This window comes from Acomys minous (genome assembly GCF_964271855.1).
Source record: "Acomys minous genome assembly, chromosome: 9".
Lineage (NCBI taxonomy): Eukaryota > Metazoa > Chordata > Mammalia > Rodentia > Muridae > Acomys > Acomys minous.
In genome coordinates this window covers 56,249,931-56,277,436 of record NC_140490.1, presented here as the reverse complement: position 1 = coordinate 56,277,436, position 27,506 = coordinate 56,249,931, and the positions used below count along the sequence as shown (strand labels likewise).

Below are 27,506 nucleotides of genomic sequence, written 5' to 3'. Positions count from 1 at the left end.
GAGCAGTAAGCACTCCTTGCCTGGAGCCATCTCTCCACCCCTATTTCTGTTGATGTTTTCCAAGAGCCAGCTTCTGCTTTGGTCTATTTTCCTCTTTATTTTTTGCTACTTCCTCAACTTTCTGGCCTAGTCACTATTTCACCCTTCCTCTTTAGGCCCCGTTGTCAAGTATAGGATTAGCCTGTGGGCTTGAACACAGTTTTAGAACAGGCATTAGGAACTGCATTTCTATCTTTTCTTTTTGCTCTTCTTTTTTTTTTTTTTTTTTTTTTTTTTTTTTTTTTTTTTTTGACAATGTCTCTGGCTGTCCTAGGACTGTGTAGGGCAAGCTAGCCTTGGACTCAGAGAGATATGCCTACCTCTGCCTGGGATTAAAGGTTTGTGCCACCGTGCCAAGTGGCCACATAAGTTTTGTATATTGTATTTTCTTTGTCATTTGCCCCCATATTTTCTAATTTACCTCAGGATTGACCCTTTGGTGTATTAGTTACTTAGGAATATGTTGTTCCAGGCTAAAAGATGTGTCTTCCCTGATTTCTCCCTTTTGGATTCAAAGTCATCACACTACATTTATTTTGTCTTTTCTGCCAAGTTTATAAATCGTCGGTTAAAAGAATATAGAATATTTGCTAGTCAACCACAAAGTCATTATCACCTTCATTTGTTGGCAGTGCTGTACTTTTGGAGAAATTTATAAAAAAAAATGTGAAAACACTTACAAAAATGTGTCAGAGTGTAGTTAGATTTATTTGCTTGGGTGGATCCATTCCAGAATTTGAGACTTCAGTGGTGTGCTGCGCTCTCTCCTAACCACATACCTGTGCTACACTGATCAGCAGCCAAAACTGCCCTGGGATGTGCAGGAATTTAAGCAGGAATGAAACCCAAGGTTCTGATAACCCGTGGATGGAAGGAAGCATTTGAGACCAAAGTCCTCTTCCCCATTTCCCTGCTATTGCTTCCTGAGGTCCTGCGGCACCTCCTCGGCTTGAGTAGCACCCAGGAGCTCCTTTGTGGGGTTTCCAGAGTTGATACTAAGCTAGACTGCCAGAGGACCCACACAGTGGCTTCCTTGGGCACCCGTGGCCCTGTCTGAGATTCTCAGGTCCATCTTGGTTTTGTTTTTTGTTTTAAGAAAGGGTCTGGTTGTCATCAAAGCCAGCCTCAAACTTTTTTCTCCTGAGTCAGCCTCCGAAGTTACAGGGTATTATTAGTGTGAGCCACCATACTGACTCTTTTACTTATGACTGGCCATAAGGAGGACTGTGATCTGATTATCCATCTACTCTTGATGAACACAAATGGCACATAACCTCTGATGGAGCCTGATTTCTCTTGGAATGGTTTTCTATATTTCTGTTTCTTTCAGTCTCAGGTGTAGATCATTACATGTACTTAGCAAACTTTTAAATTGTAGATTTCCATTTCTCTGAGGACTTACTTCCGTGAGAGGGCAGGACACAATGTCAGTGAGGACCCTTCCTTCACTTTCTGCACTGAAGGCTGTCTGTATGATGTGCTTCCAGATGAACTCTGACCTTCACAGGATTTTTTTATTGCTAACACTCAGGGGGCCTGACAAACCTCATAACATAAACTCTAAGGACCCAGACTCCAGGCTACTGTTAGATGACACTGAGGGGCCTTTAATGGAGTACTTCACTCTTCTTTGGCCACTAGCTGTTTTATGAAAGTGTTAGTTATTCTTGTTTTTAAGGCTAATCAGTCCTTTATCTATATGATTGCTACATTAGTAAAATAACTTGTTGTGTGTAGTCACACTGACAGTTGTGTGTAGTCGTACTGATGGTTGTTGTGTAGTCACACTGACGGTTGTTGTGTGTAGTCACACTGACAGTTGTTGTGTAGTCACACTGACGGTTGTTGTGTGTAGTCACACTGACGGTTGTTGTGTGTAGTCACACTGACGGTTGCTTCGCAGCACCCTTAGAGCCTGTATCTCTTATACTTTAATTACACTAAGTAAATCTACATGGTTTTGTGTTTTATGTGTGAATGTGTGTGTTCACTCATTCATTCATTCAATTACTCATTGAAGTACATTATCCAGGACTCTAGGGCACATAAAGTCTCCCTGGCCTAGCCTCCCAGGTCCTAACACAACATGTGCACTCCAGGACCCCAGAATAGTCTGCTATCTTAACACTAAAGGTAGAGTGAAGAAACTTTGAGAAAGTTTAGGTAAGAGACTTTTAAAATAATGTATTGTCTTATGTAGTTCCTGTCCTGCAGATTCTCACATTCTTGAAATTTGAAAGTGTGTGTGTGTGTGTGTGTGTGTGTGTGTGTGTGTGTGTGTGTGTGTTTGCGTGTATATGTACATGCTTCTCCATAAGCAAGTGGAGGCCAGAGATTGTCAGGTGCCTTCTTCAGTTGCTCTTTACCCTCTGAAAACAAGTCTTACTGAATCCACTTCACCAACCCAGCTAGGCTCTCTGTCCAGCCAGTGAGCTCTAAAGGCCTGCCTGTCTTTGTCTCCTTAGCACTGGCACCGAGCTGTGTGCTGCTGGGCTTGGCTTTTTCAGTGGATGCTGGCCATCCAAACTCAGGTCCTATTGCTTGTCCAGCAAACAGTTTGTCTACTGAACCTTCTCCCCAGCTCCCTCGAAATTCTTTATTCCAGACCCATAACTTAGTCTGTGAGCAGAATAAGACTCCCATCATGCACAGGAAATAATTCACAGAACCATCAGTGTGGCTCCAGCCTCTCATTTTCCCAAACTCTTTATCAGCTGCTCTCATGTTGAAAATTTGGATTAAACAGTGTGCGCCTTCCAAAACAAACTTAGGAAGCAAAGCCAGAACACACCCTGCAGGTGAGGGGAATGTAGGAAAAAGGGCATGAAGCTCTGCAGTTTGCGAAACGTCTATAAAACGAGTATCCTTTAAAAGACAAGAGCAAAACCCTGCAGACCATAGTTGCCCTTGCAAAACAGGAAACTCAATTCCACTTTGCTCCTCATTTCCCGCACTTTACGCTGTAAGGAATTGCAGAGGTTTATAGGCTTAAGGACATGCTGAAGATCCTGGTGGGTGCTCTCACAGCAGCCTTTTCCATTCCCTCTGTAAAGAGCAGGGGTGTGTTCTCATTTGACTGTCATAGAAAGACGAAAAGGAAAATCCTGGAGCATCGCCTCCTCGGTGCTTTCCCATGGACCTTATTGCCTGGGGTGATGTCATGATTTATTACCATTGCTGGGTATAGAGACCGCGGCGCCTGACGATGCTGCTGGAGAGCAGATACTCTTCAGGAGGCTTATGTGTTCCTGTTATACTTGAAGAAAATCTGAGCCCCATGGAAATGTGACCTGGTCCGTGGTAAGCAAGACTACAGAGGTTCTGGATTTAGCATGCTTCTCTCCTATGCTCGAGCTAAGCCTGCCGCTGGCGAGCGCAGCCAAACCCTACTATCTGGAACAGGTGTCAGCACTGAACAAGAAGAGGCGCAGAGGTGAGGAAGCATCTCCAAGAAGGCAGTCACTTCTTTGCTCTCCGCCCCACTAAGAAGAAGAGCCCTGTCAGAGTCTCCCATGGTCACATAGAGTTTCTGAGGACACTCTGTAACAACGCCTGATATTTGCTGCCTCTCAAGTATGGAGGTAACCATGCAAAGGCTCAGCCAGCCCCAATTCAAAATGTGTCTCTTCCTGTTCACTCTGCCACCATGTGCCCCTGTGGGAAGGAAGGTAACAGGCAAGAAATCAGTTCAGGACAAAAACCTATGGGTCATTCCACCCGAGGACAGATAATGAAGTCTTGTTTCTCTATAAATATCCCCTGCCTGTTGTTGTCTGCGATATGGTCTTGTTTTGCAGCAGGCTGGCCCTAAACATCTGGGCTCTAGTTACCATCCTGCCTTACCTACCCTCCCAAGTATCTGGAGCTATAGACACCGGACCTTGAGATAGTTATAAAGAAGGGGGGGGGGCGGCTATTTTTAAAAAGTCATTTACAATTAAGGTACCTATTTTGAGGAAACAAGATCAGTTAAAAGAAAATTGCTTCAGGAACAACTGGATATCTTAATACCTTTAGTTCTACTTAGAAGGCCATACATTAGTAGTTGGGGACAGTGGCATATGTCTGTAATCCTGGCACTAAGTTGGAAGACCTCAGAGTTGCACACTGGGCTCAGCTACAGAGGGAGACCCTGCCTCAAAGCAAAACAGACAAAAAGATCATAATCGTGAGTGCTACTGTGCATGCAGCTCTCTACTGAGATTACCAAGGAATATGCCTGAGGTTTTAATTATATATACACACAATGGAATATTAGCAGCACTGAATGTATGTAAATGCACACGTGTGCGTGTTGAATGTTCAGTGAGTTTTATGGTGATGGTATTATCAGCAGCATGTATAGTATTCTGTTAAAGTAAACACACCTCTGATACAGTTTAGAGAGCTCCTTTAAGGTTGAAATATTTAATCAGAAGAGAAAAAGCCAAAACCATTTATATATTCTAATCCCTGCTCACTCCCCTTAATCTGCTTTGCATCCTGTTGAGAGTCCACATGATTCAGTGGCCTGTCATTTTCCCTGGACAGTGAACATGAACATTTATAAATCTGTTCATCACAGGACAGTGTCTTAAGTTACTAATTTGTCCCTAATTACATTATTAAGCTTTCAACAAATGCTTGCTTTTTTCTTTCTTTCTTTTTTTCTCTCTCTCTCTCTCTTTTTTTTTTTTTTTTTTTTTTTTTTTTTTTTTTTTTTTTGGTTGTTGTTGTTTTGAGACAGGGTTTCTCTGTGTAACAGCTCTAGCAGTCCTGGAACTCTCTCTGTAGACCAGGCTGGCCTCAAACTCACAGATATCCTCCTGCCTCTGCCTCCCAAGTGCTGGGATTAAAGGCGTGTGCCACCACCACCCTACTAACAAATAGCTTTCTTACTTGACTATGTTTAAAGCTTTCTTGTTTGATCTTATTTAAACATTTCCTGCTTTTGCTGACATCTCAGTGGCCAGGTTTGAGACTTGAGTGCTTTGATAAAGGTGACATTTTCTGGACTGCTTCTGCAGCCTTTATCAAGCTTCCTTCCATTTTGGCTTTCTATTAAAGGCCAAAAATGTCCTCCAGGGTCTGTCGCAGGGTTCAGAGCTATAGCCCACACTAGGTGCTTAGCAACTTGTCCCATATACTTTCCCTTAAGATGTTTAGCCCAACAGTCTCTTCTGCATGCCAGATCATACAGATTTACAAAAAGAAGAAAACGGACTCTGTGCCCTTTAAAATGGGGCAGCAGGCTATATTCTAAGAACCCAAGTCTGGAACAGGGTTCTGAAGAGAAGCTATGTGCCAGATGCCTAAGTCTCCGTTTTAAATTGTGTAACTCCCCATTGCTATCTGAATGCATCTTTTCTGCCTGCTTTGTAATGTTTTCATACTTAGAGTGGGGTGTGGATTTGCATTGAGCTTGGATGATACTCTGTGGCTCTTTTCAGCGCTTTTACTTTGCACTCTAGAAATCTGCAAGTAGGAGAACGCTACTATTATTCTCTGAAAAAGAGTAGGCGCGGGTGACCTATCACTCAATTTTATTATTCAAATAAGATAAAAATGCTGAGAAAACATCAAAGCAGAAAGTTAGCTGGTGTTAATTGAGTCTCTTGGGTAGCTATTTTAGAGATTATATTTTTTTCCTTTCACTTTGGTTTTTCCTTCTCTAATACACTTTTAAAGAGTCACTATAAGCTTTATTTTTGAGAGAATAATTTAAAAGTGTACTTGAGACTGGTGCTTATTTTTTATTTCTTTCTGAAAGACCAGTTGGAGTTGAGTTAGGTCGAAGGGAGGGAAAGAGCTCATAAAACTGTCCATGCACGGGGTGTTAAACAGCAGTCAGGCCGCTTTCTCCGAGTACCGCTTCTCAAATTCATGATTTGGTTCATAATCCTTTATCATTTGCCTGGCTGGATGCTAATATTTTTTTAACAGCTTTTCTTCTGTTCTGGCAGTAGGAATATTTATCTATGTAACTTCTTTTGGAGATGAAATAAATACCAAAGTTTTCTCTTGAATGCAGGCAGTGTGATGTTTTTGACATATTTTGTTGAAATATTTCAAAAGCTTAGTCATACTGGGTGAAACTAGTGGATGGCATCAAAACCCAGAACATCATGCTTGCCCACACTTGAACAGCCCAGCAGTTATGAGAGCTGAGAACTAGGTCACAGCAGGCAAGGGGCAGGTGTGCTGGGAGCAGGATGAGGACTGGGGAGTTGATCGTAGTCTCTTCTGTTGTGCCATTGGCCTCAAGTTCCTAGGATTTGGAACAGGCCATGGGTGTGTGCCCGTTCAGTTTTATAACATGAAAATGAGCAACATGGAGGAGGATTCTGACTTCCAGCACTGGCTCATAGACGGAGGCCTGCAGGGTGCTGGCTGCATCTCCAGGGCAGCACTACCCTGTGCTTTCTACCTCAGCTTTCCACCTTTGTTTAAATATCCAACCTGTCCAACCTGTTTGGGCTGTGCAAGCTGGTGCTAGCAAACACTGAAACGTGCCCACTCATCAACGTTTTTTTCTGATTTGTTAAGAAAGGCAACATCCATTCCCCTCACCCACTTAAATGAACAAAAAGCAGGGAAACTTTGCCTCTGTGTGTGTGGCATACAGTCGCCATCTCTGCTTTGGTGCCTGTGTGTACCAGTGAACTGTTCCTTACTTCTTTCAGGGTTCCAGGATCCTACATGGGGAGGTTATTGGCCTTCAGTGGAGATTTTATATTTTTTTCAGATCAGGTTCTATTTCATAATAGGCTCAGAGTGTCAGTAGTTCATTCTTATGGTTCCGTGTTTATGTAACCCAGCTTGCTCAGGAGAGCTGCTGCCAGCTTTAAAGGTGAGAAAACTGAGGGCCAAGATCATAAGCTGCTCTTCGAAGGGCCCCCTCTGACCTCCAGCTGCCCAATTAGAACAGTATGCCAATCTTCCCTCAGAGCATGGCATTTGATTATGTCATCTCTGGAAAGCAGAGGCCATCTGTGCCCCCACATCTGTCTCATTTAAGATAAAAGGCAGCTGTGACCATCACAGTCCTGGAGACGGAACCCTAGTAGTTTTGGCAGGTGCTGAGTCTTCAAACTCATTTGTTAACATTCTCCTGGTCCAGATTTCTCCTTCAGTTGGTTCTCATCATCCTAAACCGTACAAGATGTCCCCAAGGGGTAGAGACTTTTATTAGTCACCATACTCTTTTCCCTCCACCCACAATAGTGCCCTCCATTTATTTCCCATTGGGCCTGAGGTGACCATCTTGAAGGGCCCAACCTAAGTGCTTCTTGTTCCTCTTCTGGAAGGGCTCGGGAGTGGCAAACATTGATTCATTGTTGGCTTCCTATGAAGATGGTTATCTTTTCCTCCTCCACGAAAGGAAGATGAATGAATGATGAGGTTCTGCCATCTTTCAGGAACCTAAGAAGAACCTCCTGCCAGGCTGAGGTGACAAGTCGTCTCAGTGACTTGAGCATTCCATTCTACCATGAAGCATAGGTTTGGGCTTGGTTTGACACTGTTATTTTAGCCCTTGCCACAGACAGCTTTTCTCTGTGGCGAAGCTGGCAATGACTTCCCACAGAGGTAATGGCTCCGAGCCAATGAGGCCACTCTCAGAGCAGTGACTTCATTTGGGGCATTTGGGGCGCCATCACCTGAGGCTCATCTCAAGGCAAGGCTGCCTATGGGCGTGCACTCTGGACTATAAGGGGAAAGTTAAGGAAAATGAGACAGTTTAGCATGGGGAAGGAACTGCCTTCAAGCCCGTCAGGTGGAAACTGCCTATCAGTCTGTCCTCACAGAGGGAAGATGAATAAAAGTTCTGTTTGACTGGTAGAAAGAGGCATCGTGGTGCACGCCTTTAATCCCAGCACTCAGGGAGGCAGAGGCAGGTAGATCTCTGAGTTCAAGGCCAGCCTGGCCTACAAAGCAAGTCCAGGACAGCCAGGGCTACACAGAGAAACCCTATCTTGAAAACAAATGAACGAACAAAAATCATTGTTTTTTAGGAATAAGTTATGATTGTGTGTGTGTGTGTGTGTGTGTGTGTGTGTGTGTGTGTGTGTGTGTGTGTTGAGGGAAGGTTTATCTTCCAGGCTGGCCTTAAACTCCTGGCCTCAGCAACCTTGGTAGCTAGAACAATAGACATTGATCTCATCTGAACAAGTAAGTTTGTAGGAAAATGTGTGGAAATAATGTATACAAAATGTAGTAACCGAGAACTTACTTTAGGAAACAAGTACGGGCAAAGGGAAACAGGGAGTAGGCGGAGTCAAAGGCCTGGCTGTTAGGAAGGTGTCTGGAGTAAAGACTGAAGTGATGGGCCCCGGCTGCATGCCAGTCCCCCTCCTACTGGCTGTGAGTCAGGACAGCAAGAGACAGCTAGCTGTAGCAGCCACTAACTGCCAAGGAGAAAGATGCCAGCCAGAGGGTGCCAGCCATCTTCTTTTAAAGCCATTTAAAGAAGGGAAAGGAGAGGAACGTAAGAGCCAGTCATTTTTGTGTGTCCAAAAGATAAATGGAACGTGGCTGGGGTGGGGTGGGGTGGAGAAAGAACTTCCGGAGTATTAGAATCACAGCTCAGTTTATGGAAGTGTTCGTACCGGATCTTACGCAGCAGGACCAAGACAGAAAAGGAATTGTCAGCGGATAGACAGAAGAAACATGACGGGAGACCAGAAGTAGTGGTCCAGCCTGCAGGCCTGAGATTCTCAGTTTAGGATTTAGAGAGAAGCCCTAAGATGACAAAGTAGTGCCCAGAAGTATTTGTTAATGAGGAAGTAAGGCTCCCTAACCTGAATAAAGTTGATCTTTTATACTGGCACCGTCAGAGTTCCCTCTACTTTGGGGACAAGTAATCTGAGTGTTGTGGGGGAAAAGAGTGATCATGGAGAACATGGCCTCCACAGGAGCCTCCTGAGCAGGGGACGTAGAACGGAGTGTATTTCAATATTAGGGCTAAGTTTATAAGGTCAGAGGTGTAACCTCCATTGGGCCACGTTGTTCTATGAGAAGACATGACTCTTAACTGGACAGTGGCAGGGTGACCTTACTGTGTGTAGGGCATTTTACCCAAACATCAGAGAGCCCGGGGAGAAGCCAGCCAAGACATTCCCACAGAGAGCCTGCAGACAGAAGGTTTTCGCCTCGCGCCCTGCTGACTTGTAGACTTTTCTGAGAGTGCTAGTGGTTGGGTTAGCACAGCGGCTTACGCATCATCAAATCTTCCTCCACACCCTGGCATGGCTGGTGTGACCTGCCTTCTGGACAGGCATGACTGAACATGAACAACACCATCTAGGAAGAAGAGAGCATTGCCCTAATGGGTGGGGCACACTGAGACTGGCTTACCTACCGTTCCACTCCCCAGCTGTCCTCTGTCTGTCTTCATGCTCCATCCCCCTTTTCCTCACACAGAACTTGACTGACATTGCAAGCATCACTCACAGCTTTCCACCCCAAACTCCTTTCCTAGGTATTTGTTACAAAAACAAACACAGGTCTTTGTAGAAACATGCTTTTCTTCAGTCCAAAGTCTAGAATGTAGAGCTGTGATGCTTCTTAGATTCATTCCCTCCTCCTTGGCTTATCAGAAGGCACTGGCTGTGTGAAGGGCAGGAAAGCTAGCACCAGGTAGATGAGCTGTATCTATTACCAGGTTGCCAGAAACCTGTTTGAACCAGTTGCCTTGAGTAATACAGAGTTGACTCTGTAGAGCTTTCTGAAGTGATGGGATGACCTTTCCTGTAATGTCAGTTGCTCAGAGTATCAAATACTTCAACCCCTCCACTAATATACCTATGAGGAAATTACAACTGAAAAGCTAACAAATACTGGAAAAGACGAGATCTCTCCTGAGCACTACCCTTCTGATGTAAATTAGATATGGGAGACTCAATGAATGCCACTTAAATGGGTAAATCCTTAGTTTGGGTCCCATCTTAACTGTTTAAAAGAATTTTAAGAATGCTACATTCACAGCTCCCTTCAAGAGTTTCTTTCTTTTTTTCTTTTCTTCCAAGAGTTTATACTCAGTATATTGGAAATGGGTCTAAGAGACATTTAACATTTATATCCAAAAACTGTGCATGCCCTGGTCTGATGTTTAACCAAATCTGAAGGCAGTGAAAAAGGCTAAAGCATTTGAGCAGGATCTCATGTTTCATACTTGCATCCTTCTGTCACCTGCAAGGCCTGAGAACGCCTAGATGCATGGGCTGTGCCTCCCAGCCTCCTGTCTGCAGGTCTTGGACTGCGGGTTTGTAGTTGTGAGGTTTCTGGGTGATGTTGATCTGTCTGTGTGTTAGAAGCCAGGACCTAATACCCAAGTTGCATCACCATTCCAAGGCCCCTGCTGTCCACAGTGTCTTGTTTTCTGAAGTCATGACTGCTGCTCAGGGCAGAGAGCTAACGCTTTTGCCAAAATCTAACAATTTGCAGATTACTTAATCTGCCAAAATATCAGCAGAAAGTTCCTGTATTGGGAAAGAGAAGAGATGTCAAGAGTTTGGGGTGGGGAGGGTGCAATTTAGGGACTGAGCTGCGACCTGTCTCCCTCATGTTACTTAAGTCAGTTTTATACAAACTACACAAAGTATGATTCAACCGTGATGTCTGCAGTGTTCTTATGGATAGTTCACCCAGCTACATGATCTTCTCACGACCAGAAGCCTTAGCTCATTGGCAGAGCGCTTGCCTAGCATGCTCTGGGTTTCATTTCCTGCACTGTAGTCAATCAGTCAATAAAATGAGCCTCGGGTTTTAGAAAACAAAAAGGTTTCTGGTTTGAGTTTACTGGTTGAGTTTAGGGTAACCTGGGAGAGCTAAACTGCCTCATTAAGGGCCTTGAATAAAGAGGCTAGGGTGTCTACCATTGAGCCTGAGGAAGTAGGTGAATATCACATTTAATTCTAAGAATAATTAGGAATTCAGAAGAATTTATGCTGGAGAGATGTACTGGATGGTTTTGGGTGTCAACTTGGCACAAGTTGAGGAAGAAGCTTCAGTTGAGAAAATACCTCCATTAAGATCCAGCTCATGAGGCCAGGCGTGGTTGGCGCACAGCTATAATCTCAGCACTCAGGAGGCAGAGGCAGATGGATCACTATGAGTTTGAGGCCAGCCTGGTGTACAAAGTGAGCCCAGGACAGCCAGGGCTACACAGAGAAACCCTGTCTCGAAAAACAAGCAAACAAGATCCACGCACGGTGGGTGGTGCTATCCCTGGCTGGTGTCCGAGTTTTATAAGAAAGCAGGCTGAGCAAGCCACGGGAAGCAAGCCAGTAAGCAGCACTCCTCCGTGGCCCCTGCATCAGCACCTGCCTCCAGGTCTCAGCCCTGCTTGAGTTCCTGTCCTGACTTCCTTCAGTGATAGATTGTGATCTGCAAGCATAAGCTGAATAAATCCTTTCCTCCCCAACTTGCTTTTTGGCCATGGTGTTTCGTCGCAGCAATAGAAACCCTGACTAAAACAAGGGATTATGATGTGCTTTAGAATCCACCCTTGCCCTGGGTAGAGAACGAATCGCGGGAAAAGAGGGAAGATAGTGTGGCTAGCACACAACCGCACTAAGACTCTGTAGTCTATGAGGCAGCCATCTCAATTGCAGGAAGACGGCGTGTCCAGGCATTACGGATTCGGCACAGCATGCTCCTCCACCTCCACATTTGCTGGGGGCAGGCGGTGGGGGTGGGATTGACTTCAGGTGTGAAGGTTAGAGCACAACTTTTGAGTATGGGTTCTTCCACCATGTGAGTTCCCAGTTCAAACTGAGGATGTTAGTTAGCCTTTTCAAGCAAGTCTTCCCGGCATGCTCCTTCCAGAAGATAGGATGAGACAGGAGGACCTCTAGAGTCGTGCAGGCCAGCTAGTCAGGCTGACACAGCAGTGAGCTGCGTTAAACGAGGTGGAAGGTGAGGACCAATACTCAAGGTTATCCTCTGACTCCTACGGGCGTGCTGTTGCACCTGCACGCTCACATATACACACATGCGTGACAAGGGCTGTAAGTGCAGTTAGGATGTGCACATGTTCAAAATCCTGATCTGTGGTACTCTGCTACTTTACAAAAAGATGATTATCAGTCTTCGCTTCTAGTAACACTGTATCATAAGACCGTCACCTTGGTCAGTCTGGAAAATGAAAGATTTCAATTAAGTCACTCAGGAAGAAAGGCGAACGCTTATTATGAGATTGATTGAAGGGCTCTTAGGTATCTTAGTTCACAGCAAACTTAGTGGAAGTTAAGAACGTGTCAGGCCGGCACACTTGCTCAGCAGAACCCAGTCCGTGTACTCCTCTGTCATCACCAGTGGCCAGGCTGTTGCAGTCATGTGCTCTGGAGCCAGTGTGGTACAGGTGTTGATTAGCACATGCTCTGAGATTGGTTAGTGACCTCTGATTCCTCAGACTTGTATGCAGTGTTTGGGCGGGCTGCAGCGGTTTAGTGATGAAGAGAGAGCTTGGGCAAGTGAGATGCTGTAACCCTCCTGTGCTGTTTGAAGAGCTGTCCTACGGAAAATAGTGTAAACTGTCTGTCACTGTGTTGCCTCTGCGGACAGACACTTAAAGCAAGAAAGGAATTCCAGGTTAGTGTGGTGAAGACAGAGCTTCACAGTGAGAACCTCTGGTGAGGCAGAGACATCCCTGCAGCTGGAAGCAGGCAGGCGAAGCTGGAGGATGCACGCTCTCCTTGGATGGAGAGAGACCTCCTGTGCTGAGCGGCCTGTCAGGGGGCTCGGGGCTCCATCGGCCTCCACCGATTGGGAGTACATGGAAATTAGAGAAAATCTAGGAAGAAAACAGACCCTAGCCTTCTAAGGACAGAAAATAAAGAATTCTGTCTTCTCCACCCATCCTTGCTACCATGACCCAAGCTGACAGGAAGAGGCCATTATTGGCCCATTGAGGTGGCTCACTTGTGTCCTGTGAGCCTTTGGAAGGACGTGTACAGCTGGGTTTGTCATCCCTGCCTCTGGACACTAGGGAAGCAGAGCCAGGTGAGACTTGGCTAAAACTCCCCGTCTGGTGACTGACTTGAGTTCTTGAGTCATCCTGCCACTGTTGTCATTGCGGGAATAGCAGAACATATCAGGGACTCCCCATACTGTGGCCAGCAACCAGAGGTTACACCCTAGATGGAAGCTGTACTTGGGTTTTTGTTTTGTTTTGTTTTGTTTTGAGACAGGGTTTATCTGTGTAGCCCTGGCCATCCTGGAACTCACTCTGTAGACCAGGCTGGCCTTGAACTCATAGCCTGCCTCTACCTCCCAAGTGCTGAGATTAAAGGTGTGAGCCACCACCGCCCGCCTGTACGTGGGTTTTGAATATGATGTGCCAGCAGGAGTACAAGAGAAGGGAATTGGATTTCTTTGTCCGTCCAGCCTTTATGTGCCACAGAACCCTTGCTTCGACCTGCTACCTCCACTCTGTGCCCTTAGCACTCCTGCAGCTAAAGTTGTGAAACTACGCTGAAGGTTTCTGCAGTCCTTGACTGAGACAGAAATTAGTGTATTCCGGCTCTGACCTCTGGGCCCCTCTCCTCTGTCCTCCGTTGGAATTTGCCAAGGGTTTGGTATCTGCTATTCTGCCTTGCTCCACAGGAAACCAGAAAGGATATGCCTGTTACAGTCCTGGGTTTCCAGCTGCTGATCCAGAACAGAACTCACTGCCTGTTGTGGCCTTTAGAGGCAGCTGTGCTTAGGAAGACCAGGAGTCAGATTGGTGGTACTGTAGGTCATTCAGGCTGGGAGGCCTGGCCTCCCTGCATCGGAACAACTCCATCTGCAGAATGGACACAACCATCTGTATATGTTCTCACAAGGCCCTCAGTGCTGTTTCCAGACCCTCCTTCCTGTCTGCATTTTCTCTCATAAGTCCCAAGGGCGAGATAATACAGCATTTTTATCTCTGTGTGTGTTTGTATCACAGTTGGGACTATGCAGCGTAAAACGGGCCAGTGTTTACAACCATCGCTCTATAATTTGTACTTTTTTTTTTTTTAACCATCTTCAGGTATATATAGAAAGGAATGTTAATTTGGTGATCTTAATTAAAATTTACAGGAAGATCAGCTTAATACTAGTTGATTATCTCTTACAAATCAGTTTTGATTTGGTTTTTTGTTTTTCGAGATAGCGTCCCTCTGTGTAGCCCTGGCTGTCCTGGCACTCTCTTTGTAGGCCAGGCTGGCCTCGAACTCACAGAAATCCACCTGCCTCTGCCTCCCGAGTGCTGGGATTTAAGGGGTGTGCCACCGTGCCAAACTACAGATCGGATTTTTCAAATCTTTGAATCTTTTTCAAAACATAGCATTTCTTAAATTGAAGTGAATCATACAACAAATGTCAAAAGGAAATTTACCAACTTAACCCTTTTTCGCCTGTAAATGTTGATATTAAAAGAGATAGTTTAGCAAGACTTGATGGCACAAAAGCCCAGTGTAGTGAGCATCTCTGTGATGTTGACGCTAGCCTGTTTCACATAGTGAAGTCCAGGCCAGCCACAGCTGCACAGTATGACCCAGTCTCAATAACAAAGATGGCTTCCTTGACTCACCATCACCATGGTACTTAGAAGAGAGATTTCTGCTTCTTTTAGCTTTCTTACAGCTTAAGGTAGCCAAGGACTAAGTGATACAGCATTCTTCCCTCAGAGTCTGAGCAAGGGCGTATGGGACCATGGCCTGATGGTCTGTGATGCTTGCACATTTTTCTCCTCCTAGATAGTTTAGGTCTTTATGCTCCACCACTCTAATTCCCATGAAGAGAACAGAGGTCAGCCTTGAGCCCCTTTTCCTCAAGGCCTCTATTCTCTGTCCTCAAAAGCCAGGCCGCCTCTTCAGCAGCCTTTTAGCAGATGGCTGTGGTGGCTGTAGTCTAGACAGGAGGTTCTAATTCTAGAGTAAATATGAGACAGGAAGAATGGTCCCATGACATTCTGTAGCATCACTTGGCCACACCCTTATAGGCAAGAGGCTTCCCATTGCTGTAGGGCAGGGGCTGAGTGTAAGAAACAGTGTCCTGACCACCTCAAATCTTAGGCTTGATCAGCCTCCACAGGTGTTCTGCCACTGATTCTCAAACTGCCTGGCCCTTTCGTACTCAGCCTGTCTCCTTTTAGGAAGACCTCTGAGGACCACGTGCTAAGCTGCTTTTCAGAGCGAGGGGACAGCACATGAGAAGATGCTCTTTTCCCATTCTTAAGAACTTCTTGGAACTGGGCCTAATGGTGCCAGCCTATAATCCCAGCTAACTTTGGAGACTGAAATAGAAGGATCACAAATTCAAGGGCTGTGTTGACTGCAGCGTCCAAGACCCGCCGGAGACAGTAAGGCCCTGTCTCAAACAGAAAAAAGAATTGTAACAGGTGTGGGTAAAGTTCCACCGTCGAGCCCTTGCCTAGGTGCAGGAGGCCCTCGCTTCAACCCCAGCCCTGTGAAAATGAACTGTGGACACAGCTGCTTGTCATCTGGGTAGAACTCTGCGATAGAGAGTTCTTACCCAGTAAGCACAAAGCCCTTGGCAGTGGGGATGAGGAAGTCACCCTTTAGAATAATTATTTGTAAAAACCTACACCTACATTCTGCACAGTGGGACTTCCATCCTGATGATAATGATGGTGGTTGTGACTGTGGTTAGCAAAAAAGACAAAACAAAACTAAACCCTTTTATGTTGTAAAATAAGGAGCCTATCTTAGCACCTTTCCTGAGGGTGTTTTTTGGTTTTTTTGGGTTTTTGTTTGGTTTTGTTTGGTTGGTTGGTTTTTGAGACAAGGTCTCTCTGTGTTAGCCTTGGCTGTCTTGTAGACCAGGCTGGCCTTCAACTCAGAGTGATCTGCCTGCTTTGCCTCCCGAGTGCTGGGATTAAAGGAGTGCGCCACCATGCCAGGTCTGAGGGTGTTGCTTTAAAGCCTGATAAAATAAGGTCATTTGGCACTCAGGAAGGATAGCAGGCTACCAAGAAGAGACTTGAAAATGTTTGAGCATATACAGGGGGAGGAAGTCCCCCTCAGTCACAGTCATAGGGGAGGGGAGTAGGGGGAAAGCAGGAGAGAGGGAGGATACAGGGATAGGATAAAAATTGATATGTAATATGAATAATTTAATAAAATATATTTTTAAAAAATAAAGCCATATGCATTGGTCACTCATAAGACTCCCCCTTTGGAATGGGCACATATTACTTTTATTATTGCTTTCTTTTATGCACTCTACTTCTGTAGATAACAGAGTTGTAACATGCAGTGCACTTGTTGTACTGTCCAGATGAGGTTTCAAGATCTCTTACTCCATGGAGGTCTTAAGCACCCTGCACATGTGCTGTGTGGGTACACTTCCAATCCAAGAGCCACAGGTGCCTCCGCAGGGAGAGAAGGACAAGTACAGCTGATAGGTGGAAGGCAGTTTCTAGGGACTAACTAGTACAGAATTGGGGCTTGGTGTAAGATTAGTGGGATGATTTAAGGACCTGGGAGTTCTCTTATCAAATAAAATTGTACGTCCTAAAATATGCTTTCCGTCCAAGTACAGGCATCACCTGATAGTTTGTTCCCATCTTACTAATGACAGTCAAGTTTGCAAATGTCTTCCAACACAAAGCATTGAGCAACACTTCTGGGCTGAGCCTGAAGAGTGATTCAAGGATCTGATGAAGTTTTATACAGACTGAAGGCACCATAGAAATAACTCCTCAACTGTAAAGTTTAGGAGTGTGGTGTTGATCAGTGAGAGACTGCTTGCCTAGACTCCATCTCCACTTGAAAACAATAGTGATGGCTGATGAGGAAATTTTAATACTGTACTGTCTATAATATTTTTTTTTTAATTCTGCAGGTTTTTCTTTGTTGTGGCGGTTGTCAAATCACGTTTTCTCTGTGTGTCTTCCTTCTAGACATATGAAGATTCATGAGAAGGACACGAACAGTACTGCAGCCGCAGCCCCTCCATCCCCTCTGAAGCGTAGACGGTTGTCCTCCAAGAGGAAGCTGAGTCATGATGCTGAGTCAGAGAGAGAAGACCCAACACCAGCTAAAAAGGTCTCCGGGTTTATGGCACATATGTGCTCCATCGCGTGGCTTTTGGCAGAAATACCTCTGACCTTTATGTATCATGGTGCAGAGCCTTGGAAGATATCAATCCTGGGCTTTTTCTGGTCTGCGTTTCCCACACTGTTTTCATTAAGTGTCTTGGGAACGGCGCCTATATGTGCTTCCTCTTTAGAAGCCCCATGTGGTACATGGATGAAGGGAAGAGTTTCCAAAGTAGTTCCCATGCTTCTTACACTGTCTGTGCATCTAAAGTGGAGGCTTCATCAGCGTTACGGACTCTTCTTGTTCTTGTGTTTACTCCGAAGGCTCTGAAGGATGGTAGATGTTCCATGAGGACTTGCTGATTGGATGAGGGAACTGAGGAGTGGGTGGGTACACAGGTTGAGTGTGTGTGTGGTGATAATGTTCCCTGACTAGAGTGGATGGATGGATGCAAAGATGCATGGATGGTCGGTCAGACCTTGGTACTGAGTATAGAACATACTTCTTAGAACGTTCTAGACTAATGTTAGGCCTTCTTCTAAAGTGAAAGCTGTGTGGGCAACAACCACCTTGGTGACGCCACTCTTTGCTCTTTCCTAAGATGGTAGAAGATGGGCAGTCAGGTGATCTGGAGAAGATGACCGGGGAAATCTTTCACTGTCCAGTGTGTTTCAAGGAGTTTGTTTGCAAGTATGGACTGGAGACCCACATGGAGACCCATTCAGATAACCCATTAAGGTAGGAGAAAGTGGGAATTAGAGCCGTGGTCTGGGAAATTACTTGTTACTTTTTTTTTTCTTTTTTTTCCTCCTGGCATATGACATTCTTATTTCTTGTCACTCCAAACGGGGCTCCGGCATTGTTAAGGCACCTAAGGGTTCTTGGGCATATGGATGGGAAAGCCTGTTACATAGTACAGGTGTTCAGTGCTCACTCTGCTCCCCTAACCTATGTTGGGTCTTCAGAAACTGTGTTCCCAATCCTCAGTTCCAAAGAGCTAAAAGTGTGGACAGTGTAGGATTTTTCCAGTAGTGTTAGAGGGGAACACTGCTCTGTCTTCATCTAACCTTTTATCCAGCCAAAATAATTTCTGTATTCTTGATGGACAAATAGGTTCAGAAAATTTCCCTTACAGAATCGCTGCAGTTTATATGTTGCATCTTTATGTTCCATCTACTTTAAACATTAAAAAGGACAAAGAGCTACATAGGAGCCTCTGCTCAAGGACATAGGTGAAGGTTCATGAAAGGGCAAAGGGCAGGCCCCCATGCTGTCATACTTTTAGACAGCATCTTGGGAGTGTAGGATTTGGGTGTCTGTTTCCCTGAATTCCCTTATGTGAGTTTTATGGAAGATTTTCACTGGAGTGCGACAAAGAACTTCTGGAGAGGTTGAAGTGTGAAGCACTGAGATGCTATAAAGAATCAGGATGAGACTTTTCCTATCTGAAGACAGTGGCTAATGGGCTGGCCAGTGTCCACTGTGATTCCACTTCCGGTTTCTGTGAGGAGAAAAGATCGTAGTCCAGAAAGATCCCTTGAGTGTGCTAACTGTAAGCCTGTCTCTGCTCACGTGTGGCTCCTGTTGGCTGCATCAGTTACCTCTTTCTCCCCGTTCATGTTAAAGTGGACCAAGATCTGTAATGCATGTGTTCTCTCTCAGTCCTCTCTGATTCCTAAATGGTTCGCTGAACTTTTTATCTTCCAAGAAATAGCTGTCCTCTTGTCACCGACCACTGGTTCTAAGAAATTCCGAAAGGGTTTTTTTTGTTTTTGTTTTTGTTTTTTGTGTTTTTTTAGACAAGGCTTCTCTACATATCCTCAGCTGTCCAGGAAGTCACCATGTAGACTAGGCTGGCCCTGAAGTCACAGAAATCTGTCTGTCATTGCTCCCAGAGTGCTAGGATTAAAGGCATGCAATACCATGTCTGGCCAGGAACTTCACTTCATAGTTTCATTACCCACAGCATCCCTGAATGTGGAGCTGTGCTGAGTAGCGAGACTCACGTGACTAAGCCCCATAACAAGAGTGCTGAGACAGGAATAGCATGTGGGGTCCTGGGTTCCTCCACATGGGCATTCCTGCCAGACTGAGTCTCTCTGTGTAGCCTCGAACTCACAGAGATCCCCCTGCCTCTGCCCTCCCCTAAGTGCTAGGATTAAAGGTGTGCACCACTGCACCCGGCTCTCGTGTCTATTTTATCTCATTCATATTTTGGTTTGTGATCAGATACTATTGTAGGACCAGCCTCCTTTCACCTTTCTGGGTAATCCCATCCTATAGGAAAGAGACCTGGCTCTCATGATTGCTAGGCAACCTGAGTCTGCACAGCATGTTGTGGCAGCAATGAGGGAAAACCAGTGTCCCTTTCTGAAATGCTGGTCTGGAAAGCCTTTTTCCACACGGCAAATGGAGGTGGGAATCACATGAGGCATGAATCAGTGGTGGGCAGAGCCAGCTTGGCCACGGCGCACAGGTTGGCTTTGAGGTGGCACCTCCGATGTCCTGTCCTGTTAAGGAAGCAGGTTTCCTCACCTACTTAATGATGACATCACTTGGTGAGGGGTTGATTGGAGAAGTTCCTTAGCGTTGGATGGACTTAGTCCCTTCATGCAGCCTTCCATTGCACCAGTCCCACAGCAGTAGCCATGGATGGCTCCTGAGAAGGTGCCTTGGTGGCTTGTGTGCCCAGTGAGCAGACAAGCCCCTGTTTCATGGCTCTATCTAGTAACTGTTGTGAGCCGGGCGGGGTTGCCTTTTGAAAACCGAAAAGAGTTGATTATAGAACATAGTTAATCCCCCTTTCTCCTCTCTGCCTGGCTTCCACATAATAGCCTACTATCAGAGGAAGCCTTGGGGCCAGGCATGGGCTGGAGGGGCCTCTCTGGGGTGGTGTATTGTGACAGTAGCTGATGGGAGAGATGGCTTGTTAACCCAGAACTAAAATAGACACCAACTCCATTTTCAAATCCCAAAGGCAGTGGAGCCACAGTGGGATGCTACCAGTTTAGAACCAGAGTCTGTAATGTAAAACAGCTGTTGGTTTCTTTCTTCTGCCCTCGCCCCACTCTTTCCCCTCCTACCAAAGTTGGCGAGGTGCCTGCGTTCCTTAATAAAGTGTTGGCAGTCCAAACTTGTATATATGCTGAGTCTTTTCTCCTCCACTCTGCTATGTTTCAAAATAATGAAATTCTGGCATCGAACAAAAGGAAGACACAATGCCACTGGTAAGGATTCTCGTTCGTAAGGTCGGGTATTGCATGTGACTCCCTCCTGTCCAGCCCCTGGGCAAGGGGTAATAGGGCAGGGAGGAGAGCTGAACAGAGCACACTGCGTTGTGGCGCTCAGAGCTGACAGCGAGGGACAGTGCAGAGCGCGAGCAGGCATGGAGGGGAGAGTGCCGCTGGTGCTAAATGTCTTGCTTTGTTGTTAGGGTGGAGCAGAGTGGCAGGCTGCCCTGCTGTGGATGAGCAGGAGCACTGTGCAGGCCAGCACTGTTCAGCACAGCCAAGTGGCCCACATGTCATTTGAAATTTCCTAGTTGCCGGATTTTCAGGTGAAAAGTGGCTCGGCCGTGCCATCCCGGCGGTGGAGCACATGCGTGCTTCGTGTTAGGGAGGCCTCGGATTCGCTCTGCACCTTCCCCAAGAAAGAGGTTTTCAAGAAAGCCAAACTAAATGCTGTTGTTGATTAAATCCGTGTAAGTCAAAACAGCATATATCACATAATCTATGCTTAGAATCAGTGTATAATTGTTAGAGGTGCGTTTTTACTTTCTCACTATCTTGTGTTTAGTCACTGAAAGCCGGGCTTAGTGTGCACTCACAGCCCCTCTAAATGGAAACCAATCCCATGCCAGGTGCCTGTCAGCCCACAGAGCAGGTTAAAGACAAGCCAGGGGCCAGTGAAGCTGGATAGTCACCGTGTTGATGAAGGAGCTGCCAAAAGCAAACTTGGCCCAAGTTATTGTATAATCTTAGGCGGCTTCTTGATTAAAGGAGATTGGGTAATAAGTAATTTTAACATTATTTCAGTTAAAATATATCCAACAAATGTTTGAGTCCTCGTTGTGACAGTGCAAGGCAGTGGACCAGTCTCGAGAAAAGCAGGGATGTTTGAGGTGGGACCCAGGGGCTGGTCAGGAAAAAAACAAGGAGGCAAGTTCAAGGCCAAGAACGACATCGTGGCTAAGAGCTTTAGGTCTGACACTGGATGCTGCGGCACTCGGCACTCATCTTTTTCCTTCCAGGTTGTGGTCCTCATTACAGTCACATCGTTGACCTTGGGGCAACTTAAAGTTTAAGCCACTGTCCTCAGATCAGTTAGGAAATAGGCTGTGAGAAGCTAGCGGGGTCTTTGGCAGGAGCCCAGGGCTCCGAGGGGGAAGCCAGAGCAGGCTGCTGCGAGCCAGCCTGTGCTTCCTGGCTATGGGGCCACTTAGTGACAAGTGTCTGCTTCTTGATTGTTATAAGGAATATTCAGCTCCCTTCACTGCTGACCTATCACCTGCAGAGAGACCCTGAGGCTCTTAGTGTGTCATTGGCCCCATATTCTCAACATACTAAACACTGGGCAAAGGTGGACAGAGTATTGGAGTCTTTTGTTAACACTCCAGGGGTCCAAGGATCAGCACATGGGCGCTGGTAGTGGAGGACTGGTAAGGGGAGGGTACCTTGCCGGCCTAGCAATTGGAGGCACCTTAGTTGGACCTTTCACAGCCTCCTCACCACCGCAGAGCAAAGACCAGGTTCACTTGGCTTCAGAGCCTTCTATTCCTGTCTCTTACGAGCCCCTTAGAGTACTCCCTGCCTCACGCCATGCCAGCTTGATTGAACAGGCCTAGCTGGGTGCTGGTCTGTGGTGGACGGCCTGGGCATGTTCCTAGGATGTGGCAAGGGAAGGCTACTGAGCCAGGGCTCTGACACAGGCCAGTCATTGCTGCTCATAACAACTGGGGAGAGATTATTGCAGCTGTGGATGTCAGTTCTCTGCCCCAGGAAGGGCCAGGGAGGGTGGGCTGAGGGAAGAGGAATGCCTGGGTGGGGTGGGGCTCTAGAGGAGGGATTGTTTGCACTTACTCCTTTCTGCCTCTGGAGACAGAGCAGGAAAAATGAAGCATGAAATCCTTTTTTTTTTTTTTTTTTTAATAAAAGGAATGCCATCAAAACTCTACCATGAGCGAGGAATCGGATGTCTCAGGGAATCAGGTTGGCTGAGTGTCCCCCTCCCAGCAGGTATTCCATAGGTTCTGCTCACTGCTGTTGCAGAGAGTGGGGAGTCCTTACGTCAGGGAAAGAGCCCAAGCATTGAGGATGTGCCGTGCATGGGCCAAGAAGGAGCCAGGACTTCAGTAAATGACTGTCTTCTGAGCAAACAGGCTTGTAGACAGCGCTGCTGCCCCAGCCGGCTGCCTGGCACCTCTGTGACCTCAGGCCAGCAGAGGCTCGGTTTCCCCATCTGGAAAATAGATTTGACGATTTGTGAGTATGAAGAAGAGTGGTCTAGGCCTGGAACTGTGACAAATACTGAGCCTTCTGCTTCTGTTTCTTTAGGACATGTTACTTCTTGAAGGGTTTTTATTTATTTTATGTATGTATGTGTTTGTGTGGCAATGTGTTTTCACGTGTGTGAAAGCTGATATCACACTCAGCTTTTATGTGGGTACATGGGTGGGAGGTCTTCGTGTTTGAGCAGCCTGGGCTTCACGGAGCCGACCCTGGCCCACTGTGTCAGGGCTTTAGAATTTTAAGCCCTCCCACATAACAGTTAACGATTTGCTGTGGTCTTTCTTGCCTATCCCATTCCAGTGACACAGGAGTCAAATTCCAGGACTTCTTCTCCCAAGTCCTATGTACTTGACAGAGCATAAAAGCATTTGTCCTTTGCTCTTTATGGTCATAAAGAGCCATTTTTATCTTGTTTTGCTTTTGTAACATTTAGGGCATCGAGCAGCTATTTAAACGGGATTTGAATCCTACCTCCTGAGAGTGTTAATACCCTTACAGAGACTGTCAGACAGGCGGAGTTAGCAGCTCGAAGGGCTGTGATGCCTACAAATAAGAGAACAAACCACACACGCCATTTTTGTATTGTGTTGGGGAAACCTGCAGTTATAAAGTCTCTTAATTTTGATATCTGTCCCTGAAGTGTTTTGAAAATGTTTTCAAAGTTAATTTTCCAAAGTTAACCTTTTATGCTTAAGAGGAGAGAGGGCATCTGTCTTATCCCTCCACTATCCCAGTGTTTGTTTGTTTGTTTGTTTGTTTGTTTGTGACAGGATCTCTTTAGGTAGCCCTGGCTGTTCAAGCCCTGGCCTTGAACTTGCAGAGTTCCACCTGCCTCTGCCTCAGGAATACTGGGATTAAAAGTGGACCACTATGCCCAACTTGCTTTTTTTTTTTTTCTTTTCAAGGTTTGTTTTTCAGTATGTGTGTGCACATGAGTGCCAGTGCCTACAGAGGCCACGAGTCTCAGCACCCCTGGAGATGGACTTACAAGTGGTTGTGGGCCAGCTGGCATGGGTGCTAGGGACCAAACTTAGTTCTTCTGTAAGAATACTACCAGCTCCTAACCACTGAGACATCTATCTCTGCAGCCCTGCTTTTACTTGGAGAGAGGTATTGTTTTTTGTTATTTGTTAGGGATGTTATTGTTTTCTTTTGCGACAGGGTCTTGCCATATACCCCAGACTGGTCTCAAATTCTCCAGAATCTTTTTGCCATAGCCTCCTGATTCCTGCTCTTGTTACGGGCACACAGACTAAGACCACACTGCCCCAAAAGTGTACTTGCTCGGACTGCAAAAGACTGAAGAGGCCATGGGGGAGCATCTGAGTGGATTACCTTTTTAGGTTTTTTTTTTTTTTTTTTTTTTTTTTTTTTGAAACTTTTCTGCTGACTTCAGGATTTTCAACTTGCTCTAGAACATAAGGTCACCAGATGAAAAGAATACTACTGTAGCAGATACGGGGAGAGCTGCTTCCCAATACTGATAGCTACAAAGGCAACAAAGAAAAAACACCTGCCCCTTTTGTTGTTGTTTTGTTTTGTTTTGTTTTGTTTTGTTTTGAGACAGGGTTTCTCTGTGTAGCCTTGGCTGTCCTGGACTTGCTTTGTAGACCAGGCTGGGCTGGAATTCACAGCAATCTGCCTGCCTCTGCCTCCTGAGTGCTGGGATTAAAGGCGTGTGCCACCACGCCTGGCCTTTCTTTTCTTTCTCTCTCTCTTTTTTTTCTTTTCCAAACTCCTTTGGGCTGGATCATTGAGTCCCTGTAGTAGATGCGCACACCATAATAACAGCCCGCTACATTTCTACCTTAGCCTCGCTGTTTTCTCTTAAGAAAAAAAGTTAAGTGAAAGAAGGATGCCTTTTAACAAGGATGCTTGCCATCAGAAGAAGAGATACCTCCGTTCCCTTCCTAATACACATGTGGCATGCAGCAGTTAGCAATTTTGTTAGAGATGGCTTGGCTTTCAACTTGCACTCCTGGACCTCTCTTCACCACTCAAGTACTTGGGATTACAGGTGTGCATCCCCAAAATGTTTCAGTGCTGTTTACTTGTTTGTTTGTTTGTTTGAGACAGGATTTCTGTGTATAGCCTTGGCTGTCCAGTAGACCAGGCTGGCCTTGAGCTCAAGAGATCCACCTGCCTCTACTTCCTGAGTGCTGGGATTAAAGGCATGCGCCACCATGCTCGGCACTCCAATGCTTTTTAAATTTTTAGTGGACCTTTCGTTTATGACTGAGTAGATTTGAGTGTGGACACTAACACTGTTCCCTTCAGTGTCTTTTGAAAACTGAAAGAGCAAGACCTCAACTTGTGTTTCCTTGTCCTGGTGGATCTGCTGGCCCACTCCTTGACTTGAGTAGGTTGAGTGCTAGCTGTCAGGGCTGGCTCTTCTGTAACTTAGTGGCTTGAGGTTGAAACAGAGTGGATTGGAGCTGGGCACACTGGTAATATAATATTTCCAACCTAGCCAGTCACAGACAGAACTGCGATGGTCTTCTACTTGTTGGTGCTTGCAAGAGAAAGGATGCGGACTATGGATATAGGGGGTCCAGAGCCTATATCCATCTTTTTTTCTATGACTGGGATTTGAACCCAGACCTTTACACATGACAAGCAACTGCCCTACACTCAGCTACACCCCCAGACTATAGAACCAATTCTCATAGGACAGTGCCTCCCCGTGCCCTTGACAACTGAAAAAACAAAACAAAACACTTTGCTTCACATGCTAACAGGTACAATCAAAGCATTGCTGGCCTATCCTGCCTGGTCCTGGGAGGAGGTTCCAGTCCACGAGACCCACCCCAGCCCCCTACAGAGCCCCCTATCTGTGCTTCACACCTACCAGGTACCCGTTAGTGATATTACAAGTGGTACTAAGGGAGGCTAGGAGAGAAGAGATAAGCTGCAGGCAGCTTTCCTCTGTTAACACACAGCGCTCCCCTCCTCCCCACTGAGGTCGGACCCCAGATTCAGGGACTGGGGGAAATGCTGGACTCTGTCCTAACATGCAAAATTCAAATTCTCATCTTCTTAGCTATACTGGCCAACACGGTGCTAATTCAGGTGCTTTCTAAGTGAGTCAGTACCTGTGTTCTGCCTTGGGGTGCAGAAGGCTGTTTTCTCTGAGCACCGTGCTTTGTCGGTCAATATATTGGGCATGCCTATAGAACTGAGTACAGGAAAATGGCTGCCATTGTGTTTATCTGTGTGTTCCATATGTCTCCTTAAACTGTCTGTTGGCAATTTTTCCACAGAATTCCCTTACCCCACCCCACCCCCCTCAGCCCGCCGTGGGAAAAACCCTATTTTGAAAAGACAGTTTTGTTTTTGGAAGTGTGAGTTCTTACAGCTTCTTTGGGCTTTACAACAAAAGGTCCACTTTCTCCCAAATACATTTATTTTATTGACAGCAAAGTTGGTTTTCCAACATAGGGTCCTTCTCTGTTGCTGGAAAATCAAAAGACGGCCAATCTGGTGTGCAAAAGTTCTCTCTGGCACATCGTCAGGGTCCTTTACAAAATGAAATTTTCCTATGGCTTCCCCTCACTGTGACTCTTGCGTTTCTGCCTCTTCTAAATATTTTGCAATCATCTTCTTTATGGGTTCCTGGCAGGCTCAGATATTCCACAAACCCGGGTTGAGGACGACAGGGTTCCGGGGACCACCCAGCCAATGGCTGTAGCCTTAATGAAGAGTTGACAAACCCAGGCCAGATCTGTGGATGCCCTGATGATAGCACCAGATGCAGGCTGTGCCTGCTGCCACAGGCTCCACAGAGTTACAGTGACCTCCCTTGTCCTTCAAGCACTTAGAGACAAGGTTGCAAAGCCATGGGTCCCAGCCTGGGGATGGCTGCTAAACCCTTGTCCCTGATAAAGGCCCTACTTTTCTAGGGGACAGTTTTCCTGCCCAGCTTTAGTTAAGACCTATCAATAGGTGCCGAATGTGAGGCAAAGAGGCCCCTTATGCCCAGCCTCGCAATATGTTTATGGTTTTAAAGCAGAGAAGCTTTTTGATTTGGGTTGGTTGATTTAGCGGAGTGTGTCTTGTTGAGGGGGTTTATGGTGGGGATTTTCATTTATTGGGGAAGTGTTGTATTTGCATATTATGTTGAGGGTTTTGATTGGTTTATTTAGAGGGTTGTGTTTGAGGGATTATGTGTGGGTTTGGGTTGTTTGCTTTTTGTTTTTTATCTGCCATTTCAAGCAGCTTGCTCATGAACTACTCTAAATCAGTGGTTCTCAACCTTCCTAATGCTGCAACCCTTTAATACAGTTCCTCAGGCTGTGGTGACCCTCAACCATAAAGTTATTTTGTTGCCACTTCATAATTATAGCTTTGCTACTGTTATGAATCATAGTGTAAATATCTGCTACGGGACTCCCAAAGGGGGCTGCCACCTACGGATTGAGAACACTGCTCTAAACCTTTCCAGAAGGGAAATGAAGTACCTATTGTCTCAGCTACTAGGTGTGTCTCTAGGACCTGGGCCTGAGAGGTATCTGAGCTGGTTAGCTCTCTGGCTCTCTGTTCTCACGCCCTCAAGACAACTTCTGAAACCAGGACCAGTTATCCTGCTGCCCAGGTGAGGTGCAGGGCTCCCAGGTGAGGTGCAGGGCTCCCTGGAGGCCTCTCTTTATCTGACTAACAAGCTCTTCTGCTAAGTATAAGCCTGCTGGCTTCAAACTAGACATGTGGCCAGTCGTGGTGGCACATGCCTTTAATCCCAGCACTCGGGAGGCAGAGGCAGGCGGATTGCTGTGAGTTTGAGGCCAGCCTGGTCTACAAAAGGAGTCTAGGAGAGCCAAGGCTACACAGAAAAACCTTGCCTCAAAAAACAAACTAACTAACTAACAAACTAGACATGTGCTGCAGATAAATGCCCTGTCCCAGGAGGGACTGGTTCCCATTCTTACTTCCTGTATCTACTGTAATTAGAATA

The 27,506-nt window shown here is 46.0% G+C and overlaps 1 protein-coding gene and 1 long non-coding RNA gene across 21 annotated transcripts in view; one reads left to right on the top strand and one right to left on the bottom strand.

Moving 5' to 3' along the window:
* Positions 1 to 27,506, top strand: part of RREB1 (ras responsive element binding protein 1) — a 175,780-nt gene that overhangs the window by 126,340 nt on the left and 21,934 nt on the right. For all 20 annotated transcript variants that reach the window (XM_084794878.1, XM_084794876.1, XM_084794871.1 and 17 more), the window contains 2 exons: positions 16,913 to 17,057; positions 17,653 to 17,789. In XM_084794878.1, the coding sequence (XP_084651004.1) occupies positions 16,913 to 17,057; positions 17,653 to 17,789 (282 nt within the window). The remainder of the gene's footprint in view (positions 1 to 16,912; positions 17,058 to 17,652; positions 17,790 to 27,506) is intronic.
* Positions 118 to 16,382, bottom strand: LOC311604809. Its single transcript, XR_014781694.1, has 2 exons — positions 8,302 to 16,382; positions 118 to 181 (listed from the first exon to the last, which is right to left on the bottom strand). It is a non-coding gene; the product is annotated as an uncharacterized lncRNA (long non-coding RNA).